Source organism: Cydia splendana, chromosome 19 (genome assembly GCF_910591565.1).
Source record: "Cydia splendana chromosome 19, ilCydSple1.2, whole genome shotgun sequence".
In the NCBI taxonomy this organism is placed as follows: domain Eukaryota; kingdom Metazoa; phylum Arthropoda; class Insecta; order Lepidoptera; family Tortricidae; genus Cydia; species Cydia splendana.
In genome coordinates, this window is record NC_085978.1 from 13,250,912 (window position 1) to 13,274,509 (window position 23,598).

The following is a 23,598-nucleotide window of genomic DNA, read 5'->3' on the forward strand; positions in this document are numbered from 1 at the left end:
TTCGTAATTATCAGTGGAGTAACATGGAGTCGGTGTTAATAATTAGGTAATTATTCGTTTCGCATCGAATGATGGTCCCTAGGGGCTGTCCATAAATTACGTCATCGATTTTTGACGATTTTGGACCCCCCCCCCCCTATAATCATCCAAAAATCATGCTTCAAATGACCCCATTTCCTCCTACTTCATGCTACCGTCATCCGATGTCCAGACCCCCCCCCCCCCTAATTTGAAATGACGTAATTTATGAATAGCCCCCTAGGAGCCTATTCGACTGTTCATTTTTAGGGTTCCGTACCCAAAGGGTAAAAAGGGTCCCATTACCATTACTAAGACTCCACTGTTCGTCTGTCCGTCTGTCTATCACCAGGCTGTATCTCATGAACCGTGATAGCATTTTCACGGATGATGTATTTATGTTGCCGCTATAACAATAAATACTAAAAAGTACGTAACCCTCGGTGGCGAGTCCGACTCGCACTTGTCCGGTTTTTTACCTAGGTATACATTTAATGCGGTAGCTGTCTAGTAAAATGGCTTATGTAAATATGTTTTTGGAACGTTGGCTTGTAGAGATATTTGTGAACTCGACAGTATTTAACCCTTTACCAGGCTAAGGGATTTATATTTCCCACATACGGCACTTCAAACATGCGTTCTATTTTCGATGAGTAAGACTGACATTCTATTGTCATTTCTGAAATGTCAGCCTGGTAAAGGGTTAACACCTCCTTCCTCCTATTCTTCAATATTATAGTAGTAGACGTGTTTCAACTAATGTGGCAAAAACGTACACAAAACTGTTATCGGTCGACTTTCGTGAAGCAACTTTTTCTTAAGCCTTTATAAGGCAGAGGGAATATATTTCCCACATTGATTTTGAACTTTGAAAGGGATAGGGTTCAAGTTTGCATAATTTCAGACACCCTTGTGTCTTATAAAGGGTTAATAGCCTCATAAGAGCCTGGCTCTTGTCGGTGGAGTAATCGCATAAAAAACAATAATACATCAAAATATGTAATATAGTGTTTATGCTAAATCGACAATGGTTTTTCAAACGCTGACATTAAGTATTTAATTTAAACATCCCGCTTACGTTTCTTAATAATATTATAGTAGTAAGTATAAGTGTGGGCCATAACGAGTAGGTACGCCATGTAAATAATACCGATACCGCCTCGGCTGTCGCATTCACGTGGGAGCGCGTGTCCATTACACAATCCTGTTACAAAACGGATAGAGTCTGTTCCGAAAGAGAAGAGTCGTGGAATGTTTGGGGCCCAATACATTCCACGACTCTTCTCTTTCCGAAGAGACTCTACTAGTGGTAGACGAACATTTGCCGGCACAATCGCCATCTGATAAATCGGAGCGGTCAAAGTTCACAGAAATATCTGAACATATGCATCAAATGTGCCTTCTGCTCCAGAATGTGCACCATAATTCATAGCGTTTCTTGACTGGCCGGGGCATAAGTCTGGTTGACGCCGTACGCAGCAACAGAATTTATAAATACAGTTGATAAAAAAAACAGGCAACTATTTGCCCATAGATAAATACATAGCTAAAAACTACCATACATTTTTTTAATGAAATATCTTATACCTAACAAAACACACAATTATGGCTACGATGCGTTTCGCAACCCTGGAGTGTCAGGAAGTCAGCCGCAGAACCGCCGAAACTTGACACCCATCGGCCAAAACTCCTCCTTAGTGAGTTAGTGAAAATGTTCAGTGGGAAGGCTCACTACAAAAAAAATTACATTCAAATGAAAGGATTAAAGATATGCGTTTAACGAAAACATGTAAGAAGATGAAAAGATATTAACTTAAAGATATTACCTATACACCAAATTAAATGATATACAGTTTACTAAAAACAAAACTAATGCATTTAAAATTTTATTTTGTAATTTTTACTTTAAGGCTTTATATTTTGTTATTTACACCTATTACTTGTCATTAAGTATGAAAATAAAAACTAATGCATAAATAAAATTAGCTCTAAAATACTTACGTAGAAGGACTTTCTAAGGGGCAAAATTAAAAGTTCTACGTAACGTACGTAAGTCGTACGTACGAAAGTCGTACGTACGAAAGTCGTACGTATGTAAGTATTTTATGACGGTGTATGATGGAAACGCACCATAGCTCGGGAAGTGACCGCGAGGAAGCGCGATAATGTGCGGAACGGCGACGCGTTGGTTTGGCAACTCGAGTGCCGCAACCCAGGCCTTCCAGCCATCACGCCCCCTCTACAGGGTGATGTTTAGGAGCCCATCAACGTGCACACTAGCGCCACAGCTTAATAATCTTAATTATTTAAATTTAACGAAATATATTGAAAAAAGGGGGCCGCTATTTAAGTACCTTTTGAATACATCAAACTAGTTTTTATGTTGTTGGATTCGTCAATCTATGCGGTCAAAGTTAAAACGGCCGTTTTTGTTTTGATATCCTAGATCGCTGAAACCAGCAACATAAAAACTAGTTTGATGTATTAAATAAAGATTTTACAGTACGTAGCGACCCCCTTTTTTCAATATATTTCGTTAAATTTTCCAGTTTAAATAATCACGATTATTTAGCCGTGGCGCTAGTGTGCACGTTGATAGGCTCTTAAGCTGGCTGAGCAATAGGCGAATACTATATAGGTACATAGAGTCGGACCAAAACAAGTCTGCAGTGGATTCGATAGCCCACGCAGTGCAGGTGTTATTTATACGTCATCATTTCATAGAAGTTTGACGTTTAAAATAACACTGGCACTGCGAGGGCTGTCAAAATCGCTGCAGACTTTTCTTCGTCTAACTCTAACACCAACAATTTTTGTTAAAAAAAGAAAATAATATTTTGAGTCAGTTTATGACCAGTGATCGTACATTTTCCAGCATTTTTGGTGCAGCAGAGTGGTGTTAACGGAATTGGTATAGATAATTTCAACTGAAATGGTAAATTAAGCTTAATATCAACGTAATTAACGCTTATTAATCATTAGGGTTGAAATTATTTATACCAATTCCGTTAACAACACTTCGTGCACCAAAAATGCTGGAAAATGTACGATCACTGTTTATGACGTTTTTTCACAACAAAAACAAAGTAGGTACTTACTAGTGTTTCTGATATTACACGTTGTTGCTTAATCCCTTATCTATCCAAATAACCCACATCCAATGGCATATAAATAACACATGCGTACCTAAATTAACTTAGGTACTTATAATTACCTACTTTCATGTTGAGGTTTTAAAGGAACATTCTACAAAAAATTGTCCTGTGCTAACGCAAATTTTTTGAAGATTTGCAGTAAATAATCATCGACTTGAAACGTTAAAAAATGTATTGTGTAACCCATGCGAAGTCGGGACGCGTCGCAAGTAAGAAATAAAATGCGTTTGCACGGGACAGAGGACTCATGAGGGGCTCATGGAATGCCCCAAAACGATCACTGGCAATTCTTAAAATTCGAAATTAATATCGCGTGTCACCCTAAGAGCACCCTGTAGCCGCCGCAGGAACTAAGAATCATTATAAGATATTCCATGCACTGTCGCCTGGACCAATCACCGCGGACGATCCGCCAGCACCGCATCTAGTCACACAGGTTAGTTTATAGTTTAAAAAAAAATACGTAGTCTGGGTAACCATTTCCATCGATAAAAAAGCTCCCAATTTCAATTATCTAGGTGATAGGTAAATTACATTATTCAAAATTGCCAAATTTTAGTGACGCATATGATTAGCCAGTAGTTACAGAGGGTTGGCTAGTTTCGATATATTTAGTTGACGACCGCTTTTCAATACAAACGTGGTATACGTTTGTATTGAAATTTTCTTCTCTGGCTATTGAGATTATTACGGTACCTACCTACGCTGCCAAAATAAGGTTTGTATTTATCGATGTTGGCGTATTCTTGTCGAATGCCACCAAATGGACCAAAGAGTAAAAATGCTTCAGATAATAACTAATGTACTTAATAATAATTATATTTTTAAATGTAGCTAACCAATTTTGGAACGGGTTAAATTTACTATGCTTCTATTTTTCTAGAATCTATGGCATACTCTCGTACATTTTTGAAGGTGAGATTGGCTAGTTTATTGCAAATTCTGGTCGATTAATTAAAGGTCGATTAATTATTAAAAATAAATTAACTCGTTACAATGGAACAAACAAACTACGTGCGGCTGGTTGTGCCGCTAAAAAGCTCTATTTCACCTTCAAAATAACTGAGCAAAGAAAACAAAGCAGAAAGCATTACAAATACCTACAATGGAATAATTCGTTCGTAATTAGTTCATTATAGACTTATTATATTTACATACCTACTTTTAATCTGGGATGACTCAAACAATAATATTCTAGGCCTTTCACTTACGCGCTGTTGTAACACAATTTAAAATACCCGTCCCGTAATTGCATGGAAGATTCTTACCAGATTCCAGTTTCAAATGCAAGCTAATTTTATTAAATTAATGAGTGTGTTGTCATCAGTTGTGCAGTGTTAGCAATGGCGAGAGGTCGACTGGCTTGTGTGTTCGCGCTGAGTCTTTTGGGGAACGCTTTGTGTGTTCCTGTGGACGTGCCAAGACATAGGAGAGGATATGATGACAATGAGCTGGATTCAGATGAAAATTCGCGGAGTGATTTGACGGTGAGTAGAAGTAGAATAGTAATATGTTATCAATAGAAGACGTATTGGCAATGGCTTGTGTGTTCGCGCTGAGTCTTTTGGGGAACGCTTTGTGCGTTCCTGTGGACGTGCCAAGACATAGGAGACGATACGATGACAATCATGAAATTCAGATGAAATTTCGCGGAGTGATTTGATGGTAGAATAGTAATATGTTATCAATGGAATAATTAAGTACCAGCAATTTCTTATGTGTTCGCGCTGAGTTTTCTGGAGAACGCTTTTTGCGTTCCTGTGTAGGTAGTACGTGCCAAGACTAAGGAAAGGATGCAATGGCAATGTGTTTGATTATAATGAAATCTCGCGGAGCGATTTGTTTGTGAGTGTATTAGTTATTTAGAATATGTAATAAGTATCAGCAATGGCTTGCTTGTTCACGGCGAGTCTTTTGGCATCTTTGTGCGTTCCTGTGACCGTGCTTAATACTTAGGAGAGAATAAAATGACTGTGATTTGATTCTGGGGAGAACTCGCCGAGTGACTTGATGGTGAGTAGATGTAGAAAGGTGTTTGCGTTGAGTCTGCTGAGGGGAGCATTTTGCGTTGAAGAAAAACTGATGAGATCTAAAGAGATTTGTAGATGAACAGGTGAATACCTATAGTGCTTGGTCAACATTAGAGAAGGATCGACGTACTGGCTTGTGTTTAGGAACGCATTAGGTACGTGTTCCTGTGTAGAGTGGTGAGTAGCATATGCTGCATATGCTACTGATCTGGGTTGACATACGTCCCGTAATATATGGGACTGTCACCGTATTTAAGTATCGTGTCCCGTATTTTTACTTGTCCCGTATTTTTAATTGTCCCGTATATCAATACCGCTGTAGACTACGTACGTACCTACATACCCATATAACCATTCCAGTCGCAGAATCACAAAGTGGTAACTAAATGTCAGATGTGTCGTAACAGAGTCCACACAATGTGTCTAGAATTGTTTCGAAACAAAGTGTCGTCGCCGTGTCTACACTTTTCCGTAACAAGGTGTCGACACATTTGTGTGCACTTTGCGTGCGGTTTGCGACTAAATCTGACAGCAAATTTGTGACAGCAAATGTCAATATAAAATACCTCTTGAAAACCAAGGTTTGTCAAACTACTATTAGTGTCTCGTGTGCTCGTAATTCTAGTAAGTCATCATGGGCAATGCAAATGATAATAATCGACCGAAACCATATAAACACCCAACACCCGTCAACCTTTTACAGAAAAGTTTTTAAAGAAATTCAATAAGCTACTTAGGTCAGGCAACGAATGCTCCAAAAGTTGTAGAGGGAAATGCTCGGAACACAATTTTTGACTCCGTAACTCGGTTTGACAAGTTAGGAGGTGAACATATCAAAAGTCCCCGGCCGTAGCCCTTGAGCGGGGGGGAGAGAGGGGGCTTTGAAGGTCCCATTTTCCCGTTTTTCGATTATATCTCGGAAACTATGCATCTCAGCGACATGGCCACTTATACAAAATGAAAGTCAATTTAATTTGTTACAAGTTTATTCAATCAATTTTTTCGATATGTTGAATAGTTTTTGAGATATCCGCTCTTGAAAGTTTATTTAGGGCTCTCAATTTTATCTTGATATATCTATATCAGTGAAGGTGCTAGGCCGTGTTTGGTATCGTTTTCGTATAAATCTGGGGTGCTGAATCCATTTAAGATATCACATTGACACCATTCCACAAAATAAAAATAAATCTTTTTAGGGTTCCGTACCTCAAAAGGAAAAAACGGAACCCTTATAGGATCACTCGTGCGTCTGTATGTATGTCCGTCTGAATACACAAAATAGTTCTTTACCTATAGATGACAGGAAAACCTATTAGAAATGTGCAGTCAAACGCGAGTCGGACTTAATGTACGGAACCCTTAATACGCGAGTCCGACTCGCACTTGGCCGGTTTTTTTGAAACTCTTCTTGACGCTTAACCGCTGAACCGATTTCGTTGAAATTTGGTATAGAAATAGTTTGCGTCCCGGAACAGGACATAGGATAGATCTTATAACCAAAATCATCTTTTGAAGGTGTGAAAAGTGGCGTGGAAATTTGTACGGGAAATCAATAACCGCTGAACCGATTTATATGAAATTTGGGATGGTCTACATCTTTGATTTAGTTAAAAATGATGAAAAAACATGACTTCAAACCTAAACTTAAACAGTATTAACTTCAAGAAGTCAATTCTGAATTCCCCCCTACACCTCATTTCACACCTTTAAAGGATGATTTTTGAGATAACTTATTATATCCTGTCTCGGGACTCAAAATATATGTGTACCAAATTTAAATTAAAACTGTTCAGCAGTTTAGGCGTGAAGAGGAGTTTAAAAAAAGTATTTTAATAAGTTTATATGTTTTTACTTCGGAATGGTGTCAATGTGATACCTTAACTAAATTTGGTACTGCGAATTTATACGAAAACGATACCAAACATGGCCTCGTAGCTTTACTGTGGTAGAAGTCAAAATAAAATTGAGAGCCCTAAATTCTTATTACTTGGCCAAACTTGTGTAGAAGGAAAAGGTAAAATAAAAGTCTTCGGCAGGAATATAAGACACAAATATATTTTTTTTTTGCGTTACTATTTCATTCATCAAATATAAACATACCTTGATTATACTATTCTAGTGAGATCCTCATAGATAAACAAAAACATTTACTTAAAAAATTACAAGGTCGAAATGTCACGGAACTTGTGAGAGTAATATGTGAAAAATAAAAACTTTTATGACAAAAAAAAATCTGGACACAATTTAAGAATCACCCAATTGCGTCGAGGAATCATCTGTATTTTTGCTTGTTTCATTACCTCCTCGCTTCTTTTTTTGTCCTTTGTATTCTGTAGCAATTTGTTAGATCTGAAAATAAAGATAACTTGCGTCGTCACGGATGTCGATTTATAGGTTTTAGGGAGTGCAGAATTCGAAAACGATGATCATTTTATAATCCAAGATGGCGGCTACGTATTTTGTCATAAAAGTGGAATCCAAAATAGTCATCATTTTCGAAATCTGCGCCCCCTAAAACCTATAAAACGATATCCATGACGACTTTTATGACATAGTGCATTGCCGCCATTTTTAAATTGAAAATGTTATCGTTATCGAAATCTGCGCCCCCCAAAACCTATACAACGACACCCATGACGACTTTTATGACATAGTGCATGGCCGCCATTTTGGATTCCAAAATGGTCATCATTTTCGAAAGCGCGGCCCCCTAAAACCTATAAAACGACATACATGACGACTTTTATGACATAGTGCATGGCCGCCATCTTGGAATCCAAAATGGTCATCATTTTCGAAATCTGCGCCCCCTAAAACCTATAAAACGACACCCATGACGACTTTTATGACATAGTGCATGGCCGCCATTTTGGATTCCAAAATGGTCATCATTTTCGAAAGCGCGGCCCCCTAAAACCTATAAAACGACATACATGACGACTTTTATGACATAGTGCATGGCCGCCATCTTGGAATCCAAAATGGTCATCATTTTCGAAATCTGCGCCCCCTAAAACCTATAAAACGACACCCATGACGACTTTTATGACATAGTGCATGGCCGCCATCTTGGAATCCAAAATGGTCATCATTTTCGAAATCTGCGCCCCCCAAAACCTATAAAACGACACCCATGACGACTTTTATGACATAGTGCATGGCCGCCATTTTGGATTCCAAAATGGTCATCATTTTCGAAAGCGCGGCCCCCTAAAACCTATAAAACGACATACATGACGACTTTTATGACATAGTGCATGGCCGCCATCTTGGAATCCAAAATGGTCATCATTTTCGAAATCTGCGCCCCCTAAAACCTATAAAACGACACCCATGACGACTTTTATGACATAGTGCATGGCCGCCATCTTGGAATCCAAAATGGTCATCATTTTCGAAATCTGCGCCCCCCAAAACCTATAAAACGACACCCATGACGACTTTTATGACATAGTGCATGGCCGCCATTTTGGATTCCAAAATGGTCATCATTTTCGAAAGCGCGGCCCCCTAAAACCTATAAAACGACATACATGACGACTTTTATGACATAGTGCATGGCCGCCATCTTGGAATCCAAAATGGTCATCATTTTCGAAATCTGCGCCCCCTAAAACCTATAAAACGACACCCATGACGACTTTTATGACATAGTGCATGGCCGCCATCTTGGAATCCAAAATGGTCATCATTTTCGAAATCTGCGCCCCCTAAAACCTATAAAATGACACCCATGACGACTTTTATGACATAGTGCATGGCCGCCATTTTGGAATCCAAAATGGTTATCATTTTCTAAATCTGCGCCCCCCAAAACCTATAAAACGACACCCATGACGACTTTTATGACATAGTGCATGGCCGCCATTTTGGATTTCAAAATGGTCATCATTTTCTAAATCGGGGCCCCCTAAAACCTATAAAACGACATCCATGACGACTTTTATGACATAGTGCATGGCCGCCATCTTGGAATCCAAAATGGTCATCATTTTCGAAATCTGCGCCCCCTAAAACCTATAAAACGACACCCATGACGACTTTTATGGCATAGTGCATGGCCGCCATTTTGGATTCCAAAATGGTCATCATTTTCAAAATTGGGGCCTCCTAAAACGTATAAAACGACATCCATGACGACTTTTATGACACAGTGCATGGCCGCCATTTCGGATTCCAAAATGGTCATTATTTTCTAAATCGCCACTCCCTAAAACCTATATATCGACACCCATCTCGACTTTTATGACAAAGTGTTTTGCTACCATCTGCATGCAAGACATTTCTATTATTTTTACGTACAAAAATGGCCCCCTGTCAACTTTCAATCAAGATTTAATCGATAATTTATTCGATTAATATTCAGATTAATTCAATTTCAATCTATGTTAGGTCGACTAAACTAATCGCGATTAAAATTTGAGAATTAACTTTTTTTATTCCATTAATTAGTCGAATAAACAGTTAATCGATTAATGCCCATCTCTGACCACGGCATTTTTACACTTTGAGAATATCTGAAAACAAATCAACACAAGGAGCCATTTTGCAAATCCAGTAACATACCAGTAACTTTGTTATTACTTTTGACAGCGCGTGTCATGTGTCAACACAGAGTCGACACAAAGTCGAAACATTGCAACTACTTTGTGACTGCAATATTTCTCAGCCTTAAACCATATTTATACATCATTATTAACAAGTTTCGTAGTATGTAAAGCGTTATTTCTGTTATTTAAGTATAGTATACGCATCGAAGTACTAAAATGCTTCAAATAATATAGTTATGAACACAGGCACTGAGAAGTAAACAATTTCATTTCCGGCTAAACTAAAACAATGTGGTGGCGCGTTGATTATATTACACTTAGTTTATCAAATCACTCGAGCAGTTTAATTCCCCATAATAATTTAAGTCCTATTGTAATATAAATGCAAACAATATATAATTACGTCTTGTAATCCGTTTTAGAGATGGCGTATTAATGTCACTTATTTTTATTTAAGTATTTTTCCATCTGACAGTTTCCATTTGACAGGAACAAAATGAACGAATGAACGAATGATTTTGGCATAAACTAGTCGCAAACCCGAAACAATGTGTGCACACGGCGACCACACTTTATGTCACTTTGTGTCATGTGTCGACCCTTCCCCATTTCTGGTAACTGTGTCGACACGGCGACGACTCTGCGACTGGAATTGTGACCGAAACAGACGGTGTCGACACAAGATGTGTCAACACCGCGTCGTAACGGCGACTGGAAATGGTTGTATGGGTAAATAGACACAATCAGCTCTATTTAACCAGTTTGTGTACCTGAAAGATTATAGCAAAGTTTGGGACATTGCAGGTGTTAAATGACATTAAATACCTGGTCTACTAATAACCAATAAAATTAATTAGTGTCCAAATTGGTGTCTAATTAGTTAGTAATTAGCTTCTTGTTTCTTTAGTAATTACGAGTAATAAACGCCCTAGAAAAACAATGTCAAGATTTCCTGTCGTTTTAGGTGTCTTGGGCATGTCGTACCTTATATATACTTAATCATTACCTACAAATTTTCAGCTTTGTATTAAATCCACCAAATCTCTTCTTCAGTGCCCGAGATTCCATATTTATTTGTATCTGCATATAGTAATTTTAATGCCACTTCACGTAAAGTCTGTTTCGTTCCAGAGCACAGATACCTCAGTAGATGAGGCTTCAGTGGGGCCCATCAACCCGGCAGTCACCCTCCCACCCGTCACGAACTCTTACGAAGACAAACGGAAAGAGTTCCAAGCGGCAGAGTCCTTTGATGACGATGATGATGATTTCCCTGAGATGCAGACCTCGTCGACAGGCGGCGGTGGGAGCAACATCATCAGTTTGTTGAATTTGGTGAATGGGCTGTTCCCGTCTTCTGGAGGTGCTAACGTGAGTACTTACACTAACGCTAAATTGACCATAGGTGGATCTTATGTGTTTATGTAATAAGGTTTACGAATTGTCAATCAACAGTGTGAACAATGGTACTTAAATATTGTGTTAAGGCCCTCCGCCGTTTTGCGCTGGTGCATGGAGCGGGTGCACGCCAGCGGGTTACCCGTACCCGCGAGCAAAACCCAATAGCGTGCAAAACGCGTCGCGCGCGTCCGCGCCAGTTAGCGTTGCTCATACAATTTATTGTTAACCGGTTCGTTGCGTCTTCCATTTTCGAAAACTTTTGGCTGTGGCGGCGAACTATTATTTCATGACACGACAGGCGTGCCTTTTATGCCATAGAATATGATGGCACGCCTGTCGTGTCATATACCACACGTTAAAAACATTGATGACACGCCTGTCGTGCCATCCGCACCGAAACGGTTCTCGCTCACCCGCTCCGTGCATGCGCTAAAATTCAAAAAAATCTTCGAAGACCAGATAAGGTTTAGCATGTTGGACATGCTAAACCCTATTTTGAAACTTTTTTTGTCAAATCAAATATGCAATAGTCTTGGCTTGGCAAGTTTTAATGTGTAGGCGGCTAGAGAAGACTGTCTAGTTTCCTTGAGAGCTTGTAAATCAAATTAATTACAAAGGAGTAAGGTAAACGTACTATATAGTGCTCGACATGCTAATGCCCAATAGATGACACCTTGCTGTCACCTCTATTGACAATGACTTAAGTTTCAAGATGACATGTACTGGGACCGCGACGAGCAACAGTACGTTTACCTTACAAACCTGGCATAAGCCAGCTCTTTTGAAATAATCTGCATGGTTATAGGCATACGTTTAGGGTGAATGCACGATTCGTAGTAATGTTGCACCGTCACTGATGCACTTAAATGTAGTTGTGGCGTTGATACACTTCCCGTTGACATTGGTCTCGCTTGGTTGAGCTAAAATGTCTCGGTCATGACGAACACTTCTGTTGCAATGGTTGCAAGTTGCAATGGACTTGGCATTTTTTGATTTTACATAATAAGTGCTCTGTTTGTTAAGGGGTCTCGTTTGAGGACAAGCAGATACTTAAATTAACCCTCAATCTAGTCGGCGACGAACTGTCTGTAAAGTTGAACATACAAGGTGTAACAAAGAAATAGAAAAAACTTTCGTTCCTAATCAGAATATGATAAAGATTTTGCCTTTGAAAGGACCACCACTAATTTTGTTACACTCTGTAATAGGTTTTCATTTAATTATTGGTTTAACTTTTTAAGGGTTTTTTTTGCCTTACTCAGAATATAAAATATGTTTTAAAACACCTAAAACGTGTATTTAAACGTGTGTTGCACAATTTATAATTTGCACGTATTTAATCTTGAATACAAGGTAAGTTATTTTTAACCTTTACACTTTGCTTTTCACACAATATAATCCGCTACTTATACCACCCATATTCCAAGCTTTGATCTGAGAAAATAAATCTCAACAGTTTCAGAGAATACTTCGCCGTATGCTTCGAGAGTATATAAGACGGTACCCGCAACCATTCCTCCTACCTCAAAACAAATTAATACGAAGACAAGGAATCTTTGATAATGAAATTGACATTGACGACACGTTCGACTTGAGACCACCTCCTTTCCAAAGGCAAGAAAGCGATGAGAATGGTTCAAACAGCGATAGCAATGTATCAGAAACGAAAGAATCAGATGAGCGTAAGAAAAGTCAGGAGAAATCTGACGAACATGATTCTGATGAAAGCAACGAATCTGACGAAAATGATGCTGGAGAAAGTTTAGAGGATGATGACGATGATGATAATGGGGACAATAATGCGTCTCAGCAGGATGAGGATTCTAAGCCGGCGTCCGATGGGAATGGAGATAATAGTAATGGCGATAACGACTCTGATTATGATGATGATGAGCCGCCGGGGGGTGGGGATGGACAAGGCGGCGGTATTTTGGGAATACTGGCTGGGTCGAGCGGCGTAAGTAAAACATTTCTTTTTGAATTCTGACTACGCTTCAAGGCTCAACTCTTTAGTCTAGATCTAGCATATAGGTACCTGTAACTTTGTACGGGTGTAATGTCTGCTGCATATAATGATCCATGTTCAGTGTCGCTATTTTCGGCATGGCTTTCTGGATTGACGAATACGATAATCTCTACCTGCATTTATGCGCAATTGGATTCGCAAACTGATGTTTTAATTTGTTTAATACTGATTATTTTTTGCTTTCAGGATAACGGCGAGTCAGATCTGGGTTCTTTACTGGCGACAATCAGTGGTATTGTGGTAAATTTGAGTGTAAGTGATGTCTGAATATTTTATTTTTATATACTGGACACGCGAACGCGAACATTTAAAAATTATAGCCATATATCTGTTATAAAGTCGGACGAAGAAAAGTCTGCAGCGGATTTGATAGCCCACACAGTGCAAGTGTTATTTATACGTCATAATTTCATAGAAGTTTGACGTTTAAAATAACACTTGCACTGCGTGGGCTATCAAATCCGCTGCAGACTTTTCTTGGTCTGACTCTAGTAAACACCCCTGTAATCGACGTGTCACCAATAATGAGACGTAAACCACAAATCCTGTGAAATAATTGAATCCTGTGGATAATTTTACATCAAATTTTAAACATTGGCAATGTTTCACCATATATATGATTGACGTTTCATTAAGCTCTGTTTGTTATAAAAAAATAAAAGGCGCCATACTGCCCATGATTGGAGTATAAACATAGTTTGTTAATTATGTTGAAATCAATTACAGTCTCTTGCATTAAACACGTCAAAAACATAAAAGACGAATAAGACATTTAATGCTCAAAGTGGTAGAAATTTTACAGGTATCGGTGAAATATCAAAAATAGTGAAAGTTTTCTCTTATATTTATTTATTTAAACTTTATTGCGCAAAATAATACAATAATGTACAAATGGCGGACTTAATGCCTACCTACAATTATTATAGAGATACCTACAATTGGTGCAGAGAGAGATATTTCTTGAGTGTATTAATTATATGACTAATTCTTGGTGCCGTTTGTGTTAAACTTACGAATATTACTTACTTAAAATTTACATTACATCTCTTCTACAAATTTAATATAAGTATAATAAATAATACATAGGCAAATATACAATGAAAAATTTAGGGTAGAAAAGGGGTTTCAATCGATGTGTGGAAGGGCGGCACCGTCGTCGAACCCAACCCACCTGGCAGTGGACTCAAAGCGGTGGCGTGTGCCTCGGATGCACATGCTGGTGGCGCGTATAACGGCGATACTGATCCTACATCTCAGCCAGCCCATTATGGTGCTTAGTGAGCGGTTCCACTGAGAAATAGTCTCTGCCATATGTTTGACATTCGGGATGCATAGATGCTGTCAACAGATGTTACATGTCTTCTACAATGAATATATCTTTGCTTACGTCGTATGATTTCAGGGTGATGGTATAGATCTGAACAGTCTCATAGCGTCCGGGATAGGACTGTTCGCGGGCCTTTTATCAGAGGGCGAAGAGAACCCGGGCACCATAATAGCGCAGTATCTTTTGACGTCTCTGGAAACTATCACTGGAGGTGGCGCGGTATGTATTATGTTTTATATTATACTTTAGTCAAATCTATAAAGGGCTCTATAGATCATGCAATAAGTTGTACACGAATTCTGACACATTGCTGCATTTGGTCGATCGATTGAATTCGTTCCACTTAATTAGTCGGTTATAATGACGGCCTCCTAGCCTAGTTGGTAGTGATCCTGCCTACGAAGCAGGAGGTCCCGGGTTCGAATCCTAGCAAGGCCATTTATTTGTGTGTTTATCACAAGTAGTTCCTGACTTATGGATGTTTTCTATGTATTTAAATATTTATCTACATGTATCTATTATTTAACTACGTCAATTTGTGTAAGATTGTAAAAAAAACCTAAAACAGAATCTAATAATTCTAATGATTAGCAAGATGGATAGTCTCCTTTGGTTTTAGTTGACCTCTCTGTATGTGGTACCTACACATATAAATATAAATATTTTTTACCTATGCTTTTATCTTTCTTCTCATATCAGTTAATTTGTTACAGAAAAATAACGGAGCATTCTTTGGAAAGTTCTTATCTAAACTAATTACCGGAACTAGTGCGGTAAGTCAATTAGGAATAACCTAATTAATCGACATCAGTTTTGCAACATTTTATAAGTGGAACATTACCAAACTCCTGCCACATATTACTTGCTACTTGACTGGTTTTGAGAAAAACCAATTTAATGTCCTTTGTTTAATATTTATAAAAACCTATATAACCACGGCAGTATTGTGAGTAAGCTTCGGTCTTGAAGACCAGGGACTTCACAGCGAAAGCAAGTCTTATGTAGTACCTAGTAAAAAAGCAAATTACTCGAGTCTTCTCTGTCGAGGCTTAAATCTCTGCCGAGGCCTAAATCTCTGCCGAGGCCTAACTCACAACACTAGCTCACCGTCTCCTGCTAGCGATCCTGCAAGAACGGGAGATAGCTATCGACTAGCTAATATTACTTTATCACTTTTACTTTTGTGTGTTTAAAATGAAAGATGTTTCAGGGCGAGGCCCCCGAGGGCGCCTCAGACGAGAGCGGGGAGCCGCAGGGCCCGAAGGACTCCGCCGGGTTCATAGCGAGCCTGCTCATGGGGCTCTCAGCAGACATGTCCAAAACCAGCTCGGCTGGAAGCTCCAAATGGTGATCTGGATTCTGGTCTCGCCGGTCATTATTTCCGAAAACAGACTATGACTGTAGGAGCATCCCAATGGCGTTGGCCCAACCCCATTCCAGCAGTGTAGCTTACAAACGCTATAGTTTGTATCTTTAGGCCTGTATTTAAATAAAAGTAAATAAAATCTACCCTCAAATGGCTCCTTGAGCCAGTTGAGGGCAGATGAAAACATTACATGATCAAATAATGTAGGTTAAAGCATTCAGTGACAGATCCAGGCGCTTTCGTATTTGGTTGGTTAGTTAACCAATAAATGTTATAACTACCCGAAAATGTACAAATTGTATGTTTACTTTTATTTAAATACCTGAAGATACAGAGTGTAGCTAAGCATTTTGTTGTCTGAAGGTATTCCATGGCTTTAAGCATTCTTAGAGTAACAAAAGACTAGCGTTCGCAAGTGAAATTTATAGAAGAGAAAAAAATCTTAATTAACATTTTTAGCACTTCGGGAGTTGATGCTTGACAAACCTGGTTTGTCGAAACGCACAGGATTAGAAGAAGACAAAAAACAGTTTATTCAGATACACATAAATTATACACAGAAACTTCTAGAGAGACAGAGAGAGAAAGAGTTAGAAATAGGAATGCTAATGGAACCTAATGGGAGCGCATCCTGCATGCGTACCCTCGCACCACTCAGCTCAAATAGACGCTTACTCTCAAATCTCTTTTTCTCTCTAATCACCTTGTAGAAGTAAATTTTGGGACCCTTCATTTCAATACCTACATATATGTCAAAAAAGGTTGCTACAAAATATATAGAAAAGACAGGTCTCAAAATTTATATACTATACGTACTTGCGTCAATAAAGCTATGTTTTCCTAACAAAAATTAAGTTTTGTTAGGTGCCGTCATATAGCGGCCGTATCCATACAAAATAATACGGCTATGTAAATATGGATGGAGTAGTATTTTGTATGGAGTCGACCGCTATATGACGGCGGAGGCCTGCAAAGCAAAAGTGATGACAGTGATAAAAAAATAAGACTGTACATAATGCTCTTATTTATAATAATTGTATTCCATGTGATAGTTAATATTAATAACAAGAATCTAGGTGTAAATAAAATACTGCGTATATTTAACTGTTTCATTTAGAAATATCCAATCTCCTTCAAATACCATTGCACCAGATTTCGTTATATAAAGCAGGATATCGTCGGACCAAAATAACTTTGCATGACATTAGCAATGACAAAGTGTGGCCATGTCATCGTTAATGTCAAATTTCTATGAAAAGGTGATAGTTATAATGACACTTCCTCACTTTGTTTTATTGAAATCGATGCAAAGTTAGCTTAGACGGACTCGATCACAGTCTTCATCTTCTTCTTTTAAAAAATGGCTTTCGTAATGATGACGATGATCGGTAGTTGATAGCTAGAGATGGATTGCCGGGTGTTGACTAAAGAATGGTTAAAAGCCTTTCAAGACTAACGGCCCAATTCGAAAAATGATTCTAAGAGAGTACTGCGGTACGATACCGATCTGTCAGTGTCAAAAGTGGCGTTTTTGGTTGACGGAATACCCTTAACAGAAAAGAAAAGTGCCACTTTGATCCCTCCTAGCAAGGAAGAAAAAGCCTGTATCTAAATGGGCATTTTCACTTATAAGTGTACTTTTTTCGAAAATCCATCAACTATTGGGTTATTTCTACAGTTTTGTAACGCATTTTCACATAAGTATATTTTGTATGGACCGTTACAAAACTGACACCCAAAATTTGTATGAAAAACTGGGGACACTTTTTTTCTTTGTCTCATTGAATAGTACTCGTGATTCTGAGTCTAAATAACCCAAAATTTTGGTTTTTCGAAAAAACAATGGTACCATTTTTTCCGAAAACGCCCAAATAGGTGATGTGAAAAAGAACTATATTATCCTTCCCTACCTAACCTTCAAATATGCACCCACAGACGCAGCCGCCGCAGCAGCAGCCTTCCAACAGCGGTTCCTCCCCCATCTGGACCCTGAAGATGGACATCCTCCGCGCCATCCTGCAGTTCGGCACCAGCGTCATCGCCCTCGGCTCATCCAGCTCTTCCAACGCCATAACTCAATAATCATAAGTGCCATATTCGTTTAATATATTACGTGCTAGAAAATTGTGTTTAATTAGTGAGTAGACGCTCGAGCGGGCCGACCAGTGGGGTGAGAGGTGCGACGTCAGCCGCGTATCCACTAGAGTGATTAGAGGCAGCCTCGGGTCGAGCGGTTCCCTCAACCTTATAGGGCTGAGCTGAGGCACCCGAGGCTGCCTCTCGGGGGTCATCCATGACCCCTCCCCCCTCATTGTCACACTTGGTCACATTTGGCAAACCCCTCCCCACCCCTGGTGTGACGTCACATTTTTTCAACGAAATCGGCAAATCGAATTAAGTATACTTACTTAACCTACTGGTTGTACCTATTATTCATATTTTATCAAAAACTTTTTGAAAGAAAAAATATTAGTAACTATATAAATCAAAACTGATATTAGGAAAGAAAATTAGACGAATTAAAATGATTATTGTTCCAAAAACTTGTTATTTAACTGTACAGCGAATTAAACAAATGAAAGTGACGTCACAAAATTTGTGACTCCACTCCTGTCACAACATGTCACATTTTCTTAAATGCAAACATTCAAAACATTGTAAGCGGCCTCAAATGCACGCTGCTCAAATCACTTGGTAACTCGACGATACGCTGCACGCTCTCCACTGAGGCCATATAGTTGTCCCGGTTAGTTTTGGTAGCTGTAGTTACCAGCTATTGTGCCTATTATTAATAGGCATTAGAGTTCACTCAATAGTTATATATATGCTATATTCGCTTAGTATGTAACTATGTATAGTACGTGCCAGATGATAGTGTCTTTTTAAGAAGAAGAAGAAATAAGTTTTTGGCAAAAAATTCATTTTACAAGGTACAAGCTTTTATCGTTGACTGTACTTTTCTTACGACAGACAACTAATACTCATCGAGACAATTCTAAAAACCCCTAACACAATTAGGTTGCGCTGTTTCATCACAGAGTTCCTATGGCCACCTCCTGTCTCCATCATTAGATCAGCTCGATGGTACCATAATATTGCATTGTCATCCGATTTATACATGCATGCAAAATTTCAGTTCAATCGGAAACCGAGAAGTGGATCAAATTTAACTTGCAAGATTTGATTACAGACAGACAACGGTCAGGTGAAACTAAATAAAAGCTTGTAAAAGAAGAAGAAATACATTTATTTAACATCTGGGTATAGAATAACATACAATACAAATTACACAAACTACTTAGATGCTAAACAGGATCCCCACTCAGCATAATGCCACGGGAAGCCATAACGCTGATTTTTATAGTCGCTTCTCTCCTACCGAGGTGATGGTTAATTCGTTGATCTGCAAGAAAGCATAAAATTTTGCAATACCTATGTAGTTTTATAAAAGGGAAAAGTTCACCGTTTTGAAAATACAAATGAATGAACGTTGCATCTAAGGACATATATTATGCTGTAGCGCCACTTTATATTGTTCGTTAGCAACATGCTTGAGACATACAGCAGTAAGTGTCTTATACTCTATTGGCTTTATTCAACTCTAACTAGCCGTTGATAATCGTTTGTCCCTCTCTGTCATTTTGACCTTTGTGTTTGTTAGAAAGACACAAAATTTAACAAAGGTATGCTAAGTTTCATGAATAAGTGGGTAGAGTCTGCTCGGAAAGCGAAGACTCGTGGAATGTATGGGCCCCATACATTCCACGACTCTTCTTTTTCCGCCCAGACTCTATACACGGTGGCTCAAAATAACTGCATACCCGTTGCCAAGAAGGTTTTGGGATTATACTGAGCAACTTTTACTATGGGACTAACCTCATATCGCGAAAAAAAATATTTACCCTCCGGTAGAAAATGAACCAGCCAAAATGTAAGAAACAGCCAAATTTTTTATTCGTGATTTCCGGGTTGATCCCATAGTAATAATTGCTCAGTATAATCCCAAAACCTCCCTCGCAACGGGAATGTAGTTATTTTTTAGCCACTCTGTATATGTAGTATTGTACCGTACATTAACGTTAGGCGGCGTAGAAAGCGCATATAGCACTGCGCCGGCGACATCGCTGGGTTGAAGCGCCACTTCGTTAGATTCCTTACTAACATATTCGAGCGACTTGCTTGCAAGCTCGGTCATCGTGTTACCCGGTGAGATGCTCTGAAACATGTCAATGTTTAGGGCGTCCGCTACCTGGCGCGATTGAACGGATTGGGGGTTAACGAAAAATTACATAGAACAAATGTGAGATCCTATAAATGGCTCTGTATCACTATTTATGTTGTTATTAGCATAGTTGTAGCTGTTGGTTCTCTGGTGCGACGAAGTTTACCTACAATGGCAATTTCGTGCGTGCGCCCGCTCCGGCTCCGGCCAGCTAGCGGACGCCCATAAGACGCCTAGCCTTTCAAAGATTGCATATCTCTAGAAAATTAGAGGCAAAGCCATCTCCACACTCGTGCGCGAATCGCGGCGCGAAGCCGCGGACGCGAGTGTGGAGTCGAGTTCGCAGATCTACGAAATCCGGCGAGCTTGACCGGATGACGGGCGACCTAGAGATTATTGGTGTTAGTGCTATAGAGATGATCAGGCGGGTAAATATACGAAATTATTCGTGCTCCTTTCTTTAGACTGATATAAAGTATGATACCTATAAAATAAATAAAATAAAATAAAAATATTTTATTCAGTAGCTTGAAAAGCAAATTACAGTAGCTGCACTGGTGTCTCTTTTTAAAGTGAGAAGACACTTGTGCTAAGAGAACACCGCTCTTCCACGCGGTTAGTTTACAATAAGTATACATTTTTTACAAAAATTACAAAATATGACTTATTACTTATTACAAAAAATTTACAAATGCTAGCATTAATATAACTATTAACTACTCCTTATATTATATTAATATAAATTTAATGTGGTATAGGGTACTTAATATAAAAGAGATGTGTGCGTGTGTGTGTGTGTGTTGTGTGTGTGTGTGTGTGTGTGTGTGTGTGTGTGTGTGTGTGTGTGTGTGTGTGTGTGTGTGTGTGTGTGTGTGTGTGTGTGTGTGTGTGTGTGTGTGTGTGTGTGTGTGTGTGTGTGAGCGCGCGCGTGTGTGTGTGTGCTTATATATACTTATTTTGAATTAGGTTTTCTATATCGTTGTAGGTTTTAGTTTTTAGCCATTTAGTTAAGAGCGCTATTACATTTCGGCGTTGAGCGAGTTTAGGTATTTTACGCGCTGCGGCAGGCCGTGCGAGCTCAGTATGCCGATCCCTTCTACCACACTCGCACTACAATGATGGATTAAACATTCTTGATCCTTCGCGAAGCATATTGAAATCAACCATAACAACACTAACTGTACTTAACTTTTAAAGTTTTAAAACTGTTATTTGGTAAGTACGAAAATACTAAATGCAGTGCAAATGTACATAGGGGCTGTTCATAAATTACGTCATCTATTTTTGACGATTTTTGACCCAACCCCACCCACCCCTCAAATCATCCAAAAATCAAGCTTCGGATGAATCTGTTTCCTCCTACGTCATGTTACCATCATCCGATGTCCAGACCCCCCCCCCCCACTCTTCCCATTTGAAACGACGTAATTTATGAATAGCCCCATACTCGTACTTATGAAGGTATATTACTCGAAAGAAATTATAGGTACCTACTCGCTCATTTACATGTTTCGTCATTGCATTTGGTACCTATAGGTTGTAAAGTTTGTATCAACGAGGGTTTAAAAACGAACTGGTACTGAGGATCTGATGATGATTAAGGTGGTCACGGATACCAATCAACCATGTAGTAACATGATTAGGCTCGTTTGATTCGTCTCAACAAGATCTTTGACACTGAAGATACACAGGGTCTGATGATGGAGCTGGAAGGTGGCCACGGGTACCAGTCTATCATGTAACTAAACAACTTCGTGTTTGGGCTCGTTTGATTCGTCTCTACAAGATCTTTGACACAAGACAGTACTCAGGGTCTGATGATGGAGCTGGAAGGTACCATTACCAATCAACCATGCAACTAAACCACATCGTGTTTAGGATCGTTTGATTCGTCTCAACAAGATCTTTGACACTAGGTGATACTCAGAGTCTGATGATGGAGCTGGAAGGTGGTCACCGGTACCAATCAACCATGCAACTAAACCACTTCGTGTTTAGGCTCGTTTTATTCGTTTCAACAAGATCTTTGACACAAGATAGTACTCAGGGTCTGATGTTGGAGCCGGAAGGTGGTCACCGGTACCAATCAACCAGGCAACTAAACCACTTCGTGTTTAGGCACGTTTTATTCATCTCAACAAGATCTTTGACACAAGGTAGTACTCAGGGTCTGATGATGGAGCGCGAAGGTGGCGACGGGTACCTGTCTATCATCATCAGCTCCATCATCACACCCTGAGTAGTATCTTGTGTCAAACATCTTATTGCTACGAATCAAACGAGCCCAAACACGAAGTGGTTCAGTTACATGGTAGACTGGTACCCGTGGCCACAGTCCAGCTCCATCATCAGACCCTGAGTACTAACTTGTGTCAAAGATCTTGTTGCGACGAATCGAACGAAGCCAAACACGAAGTGGTTTAGTTGCATGGTTGATTGGTACCGGTGACCACCTTCCGGATCCATCATCAGACCCTCAGTACTACCTTGTGTCAAAGATCTTGTTGCGACAAATCAAACGAGCCCAAACACGAAGTGGTTCAGTTACATGGTAGACTGGTACCCGTGGCCACAGTCCAGCTCCATCATCAGACCCTGAGTACTAACTTGTGTCAAAGATCTTGTTGCGACGAATCGAACGAAGCCAAACACGAAGTGGTTTAGTTGTATGGTTGATTGGTACCGGTGACCACCTTCCAGCTCCATCATCAGACTCTGAGTATCACCTAGTGTCAAAGATCTTGTTGAGATGAATCAAACGATCCTAAACACGATGTGGTTTAGTTGCATGGTTGATTGGTAATGGTACCTTCCAGCTCCATCATCAGACCCTGAGTACTGTCTTGTGTCAAAGATCTTGTTGAGACGAATCAAACGAGCCCAAACACGAAGTTGTTTAGTTACATGGTAGACTGGTACCCGTGGCCACCTTCCAGCTCCATCATCAGATCCTGAGTACTATCTTGTGTCCAAGGTCTTGTTGAGACGAATCAAACGAGCCTAAACACGAAGTGCTTTAGTTGCATGGTTGACTGGTACCGGTGACCACCTTCCGGCTCCATCATCAGACCCTGAGTACTATCTTAAGTCAAAGATCTTGTTGAGACGAATAAAACGAGCCTAAACACGAAGTGGTTTGGTTGCATTGTTGATTGGTACTGGTGACCACCTTCCGGCTCCATCATCAGACCCTGAGTACTATCTTAAGTCAAAGATCTTGTTGAGCCGAATCAAACGAGCCCAAACACGAAGTGGTTTAGTTGCATGGTTGATTGGTACCGGTGACCACCTTCCGGCTCCATCATCAGACCCTGAGTACTATCTTGTGTCAAAGATCTTGTTGAGATGAATAAAACGAGCCTAAACACGAAGTGGTTTAGTTGCATGGTTGATTGGTACCGGTGACTACCTTCCGGCTCCATCATCAGACCCTGAGTACTATCTTGAGTCAAATAAATACATATAGAATGTCAGGTCGTTTCAAATATTTTTAATCCTGTCCG

The 23,598-nt window shown here is 39.5% G+C and overlaps 1 protein-coding gene and 1 long non-coding RNA gene across 3 annotated transcripts; one reads left to right on the forward strand and one right to left on the reverse strand.

Annotated features, from left to right (window-relative positions):
- Nucleotides 1-3,527: 3,527 nt before the first annotated feature.
- LOC134800033 (dentin sialophosphoprotein) lies at nt 3,528-16,857 on the forward strand. 2 transcript variants are annotated; one of them, XM_063772475.1, is made up of 8 exons: nt 3,528-3,609; nt 4,501-4,660; nt 10,885-11,124; nt 12,611-13,111; nt 13,367-13,432; nt 14,583-14,726; nt 15,221-15,280; nt 15,718-16,771. In XM_063772475.1, exons 2-8 carry the CDS (start codon nt 4,517-4,519, stop codon nt 15,856-15,858), a joined length of 1,296 nt encoding a protein of 431 aa, XP_063628545.1. In that variant the 5' UTR covers nt 3,528-3,609; nt 4,501-4,516; the 3' UTR covers nt 15,859-16,771. The 2 variants fall into 2 exon arrangements, with proteins under 2 accessions (XP_063628545.1, XP_063628546.1); XM_063772476.1 differs by lacking the exons at nt 3,528-3,609; nt 4,501-4,660 and adding an exon at nt 4,712-4,838 and having other exon boundaries at nt 15,718-16,857.
- Nucleotides 16,858-19,103: 2,246 nt separating this feature from the next.
- Nucleotides 19,104-21,081, reverse strand: LOC134800035 (uncharacterized). Its single transcript, XR_010145500.1, has 2 exons — nt 19,946-21,081; nt 19,104-19,276 (listed from the first exon to the last, which is right to left on the reverse strand). It is a non-coding gene; the product is annotated as an uncharacterized LOC134800035 (long non-coding RNA).
- Nucleotides 21,082-23,598: the final 2,517 nt, after the last annotated feature.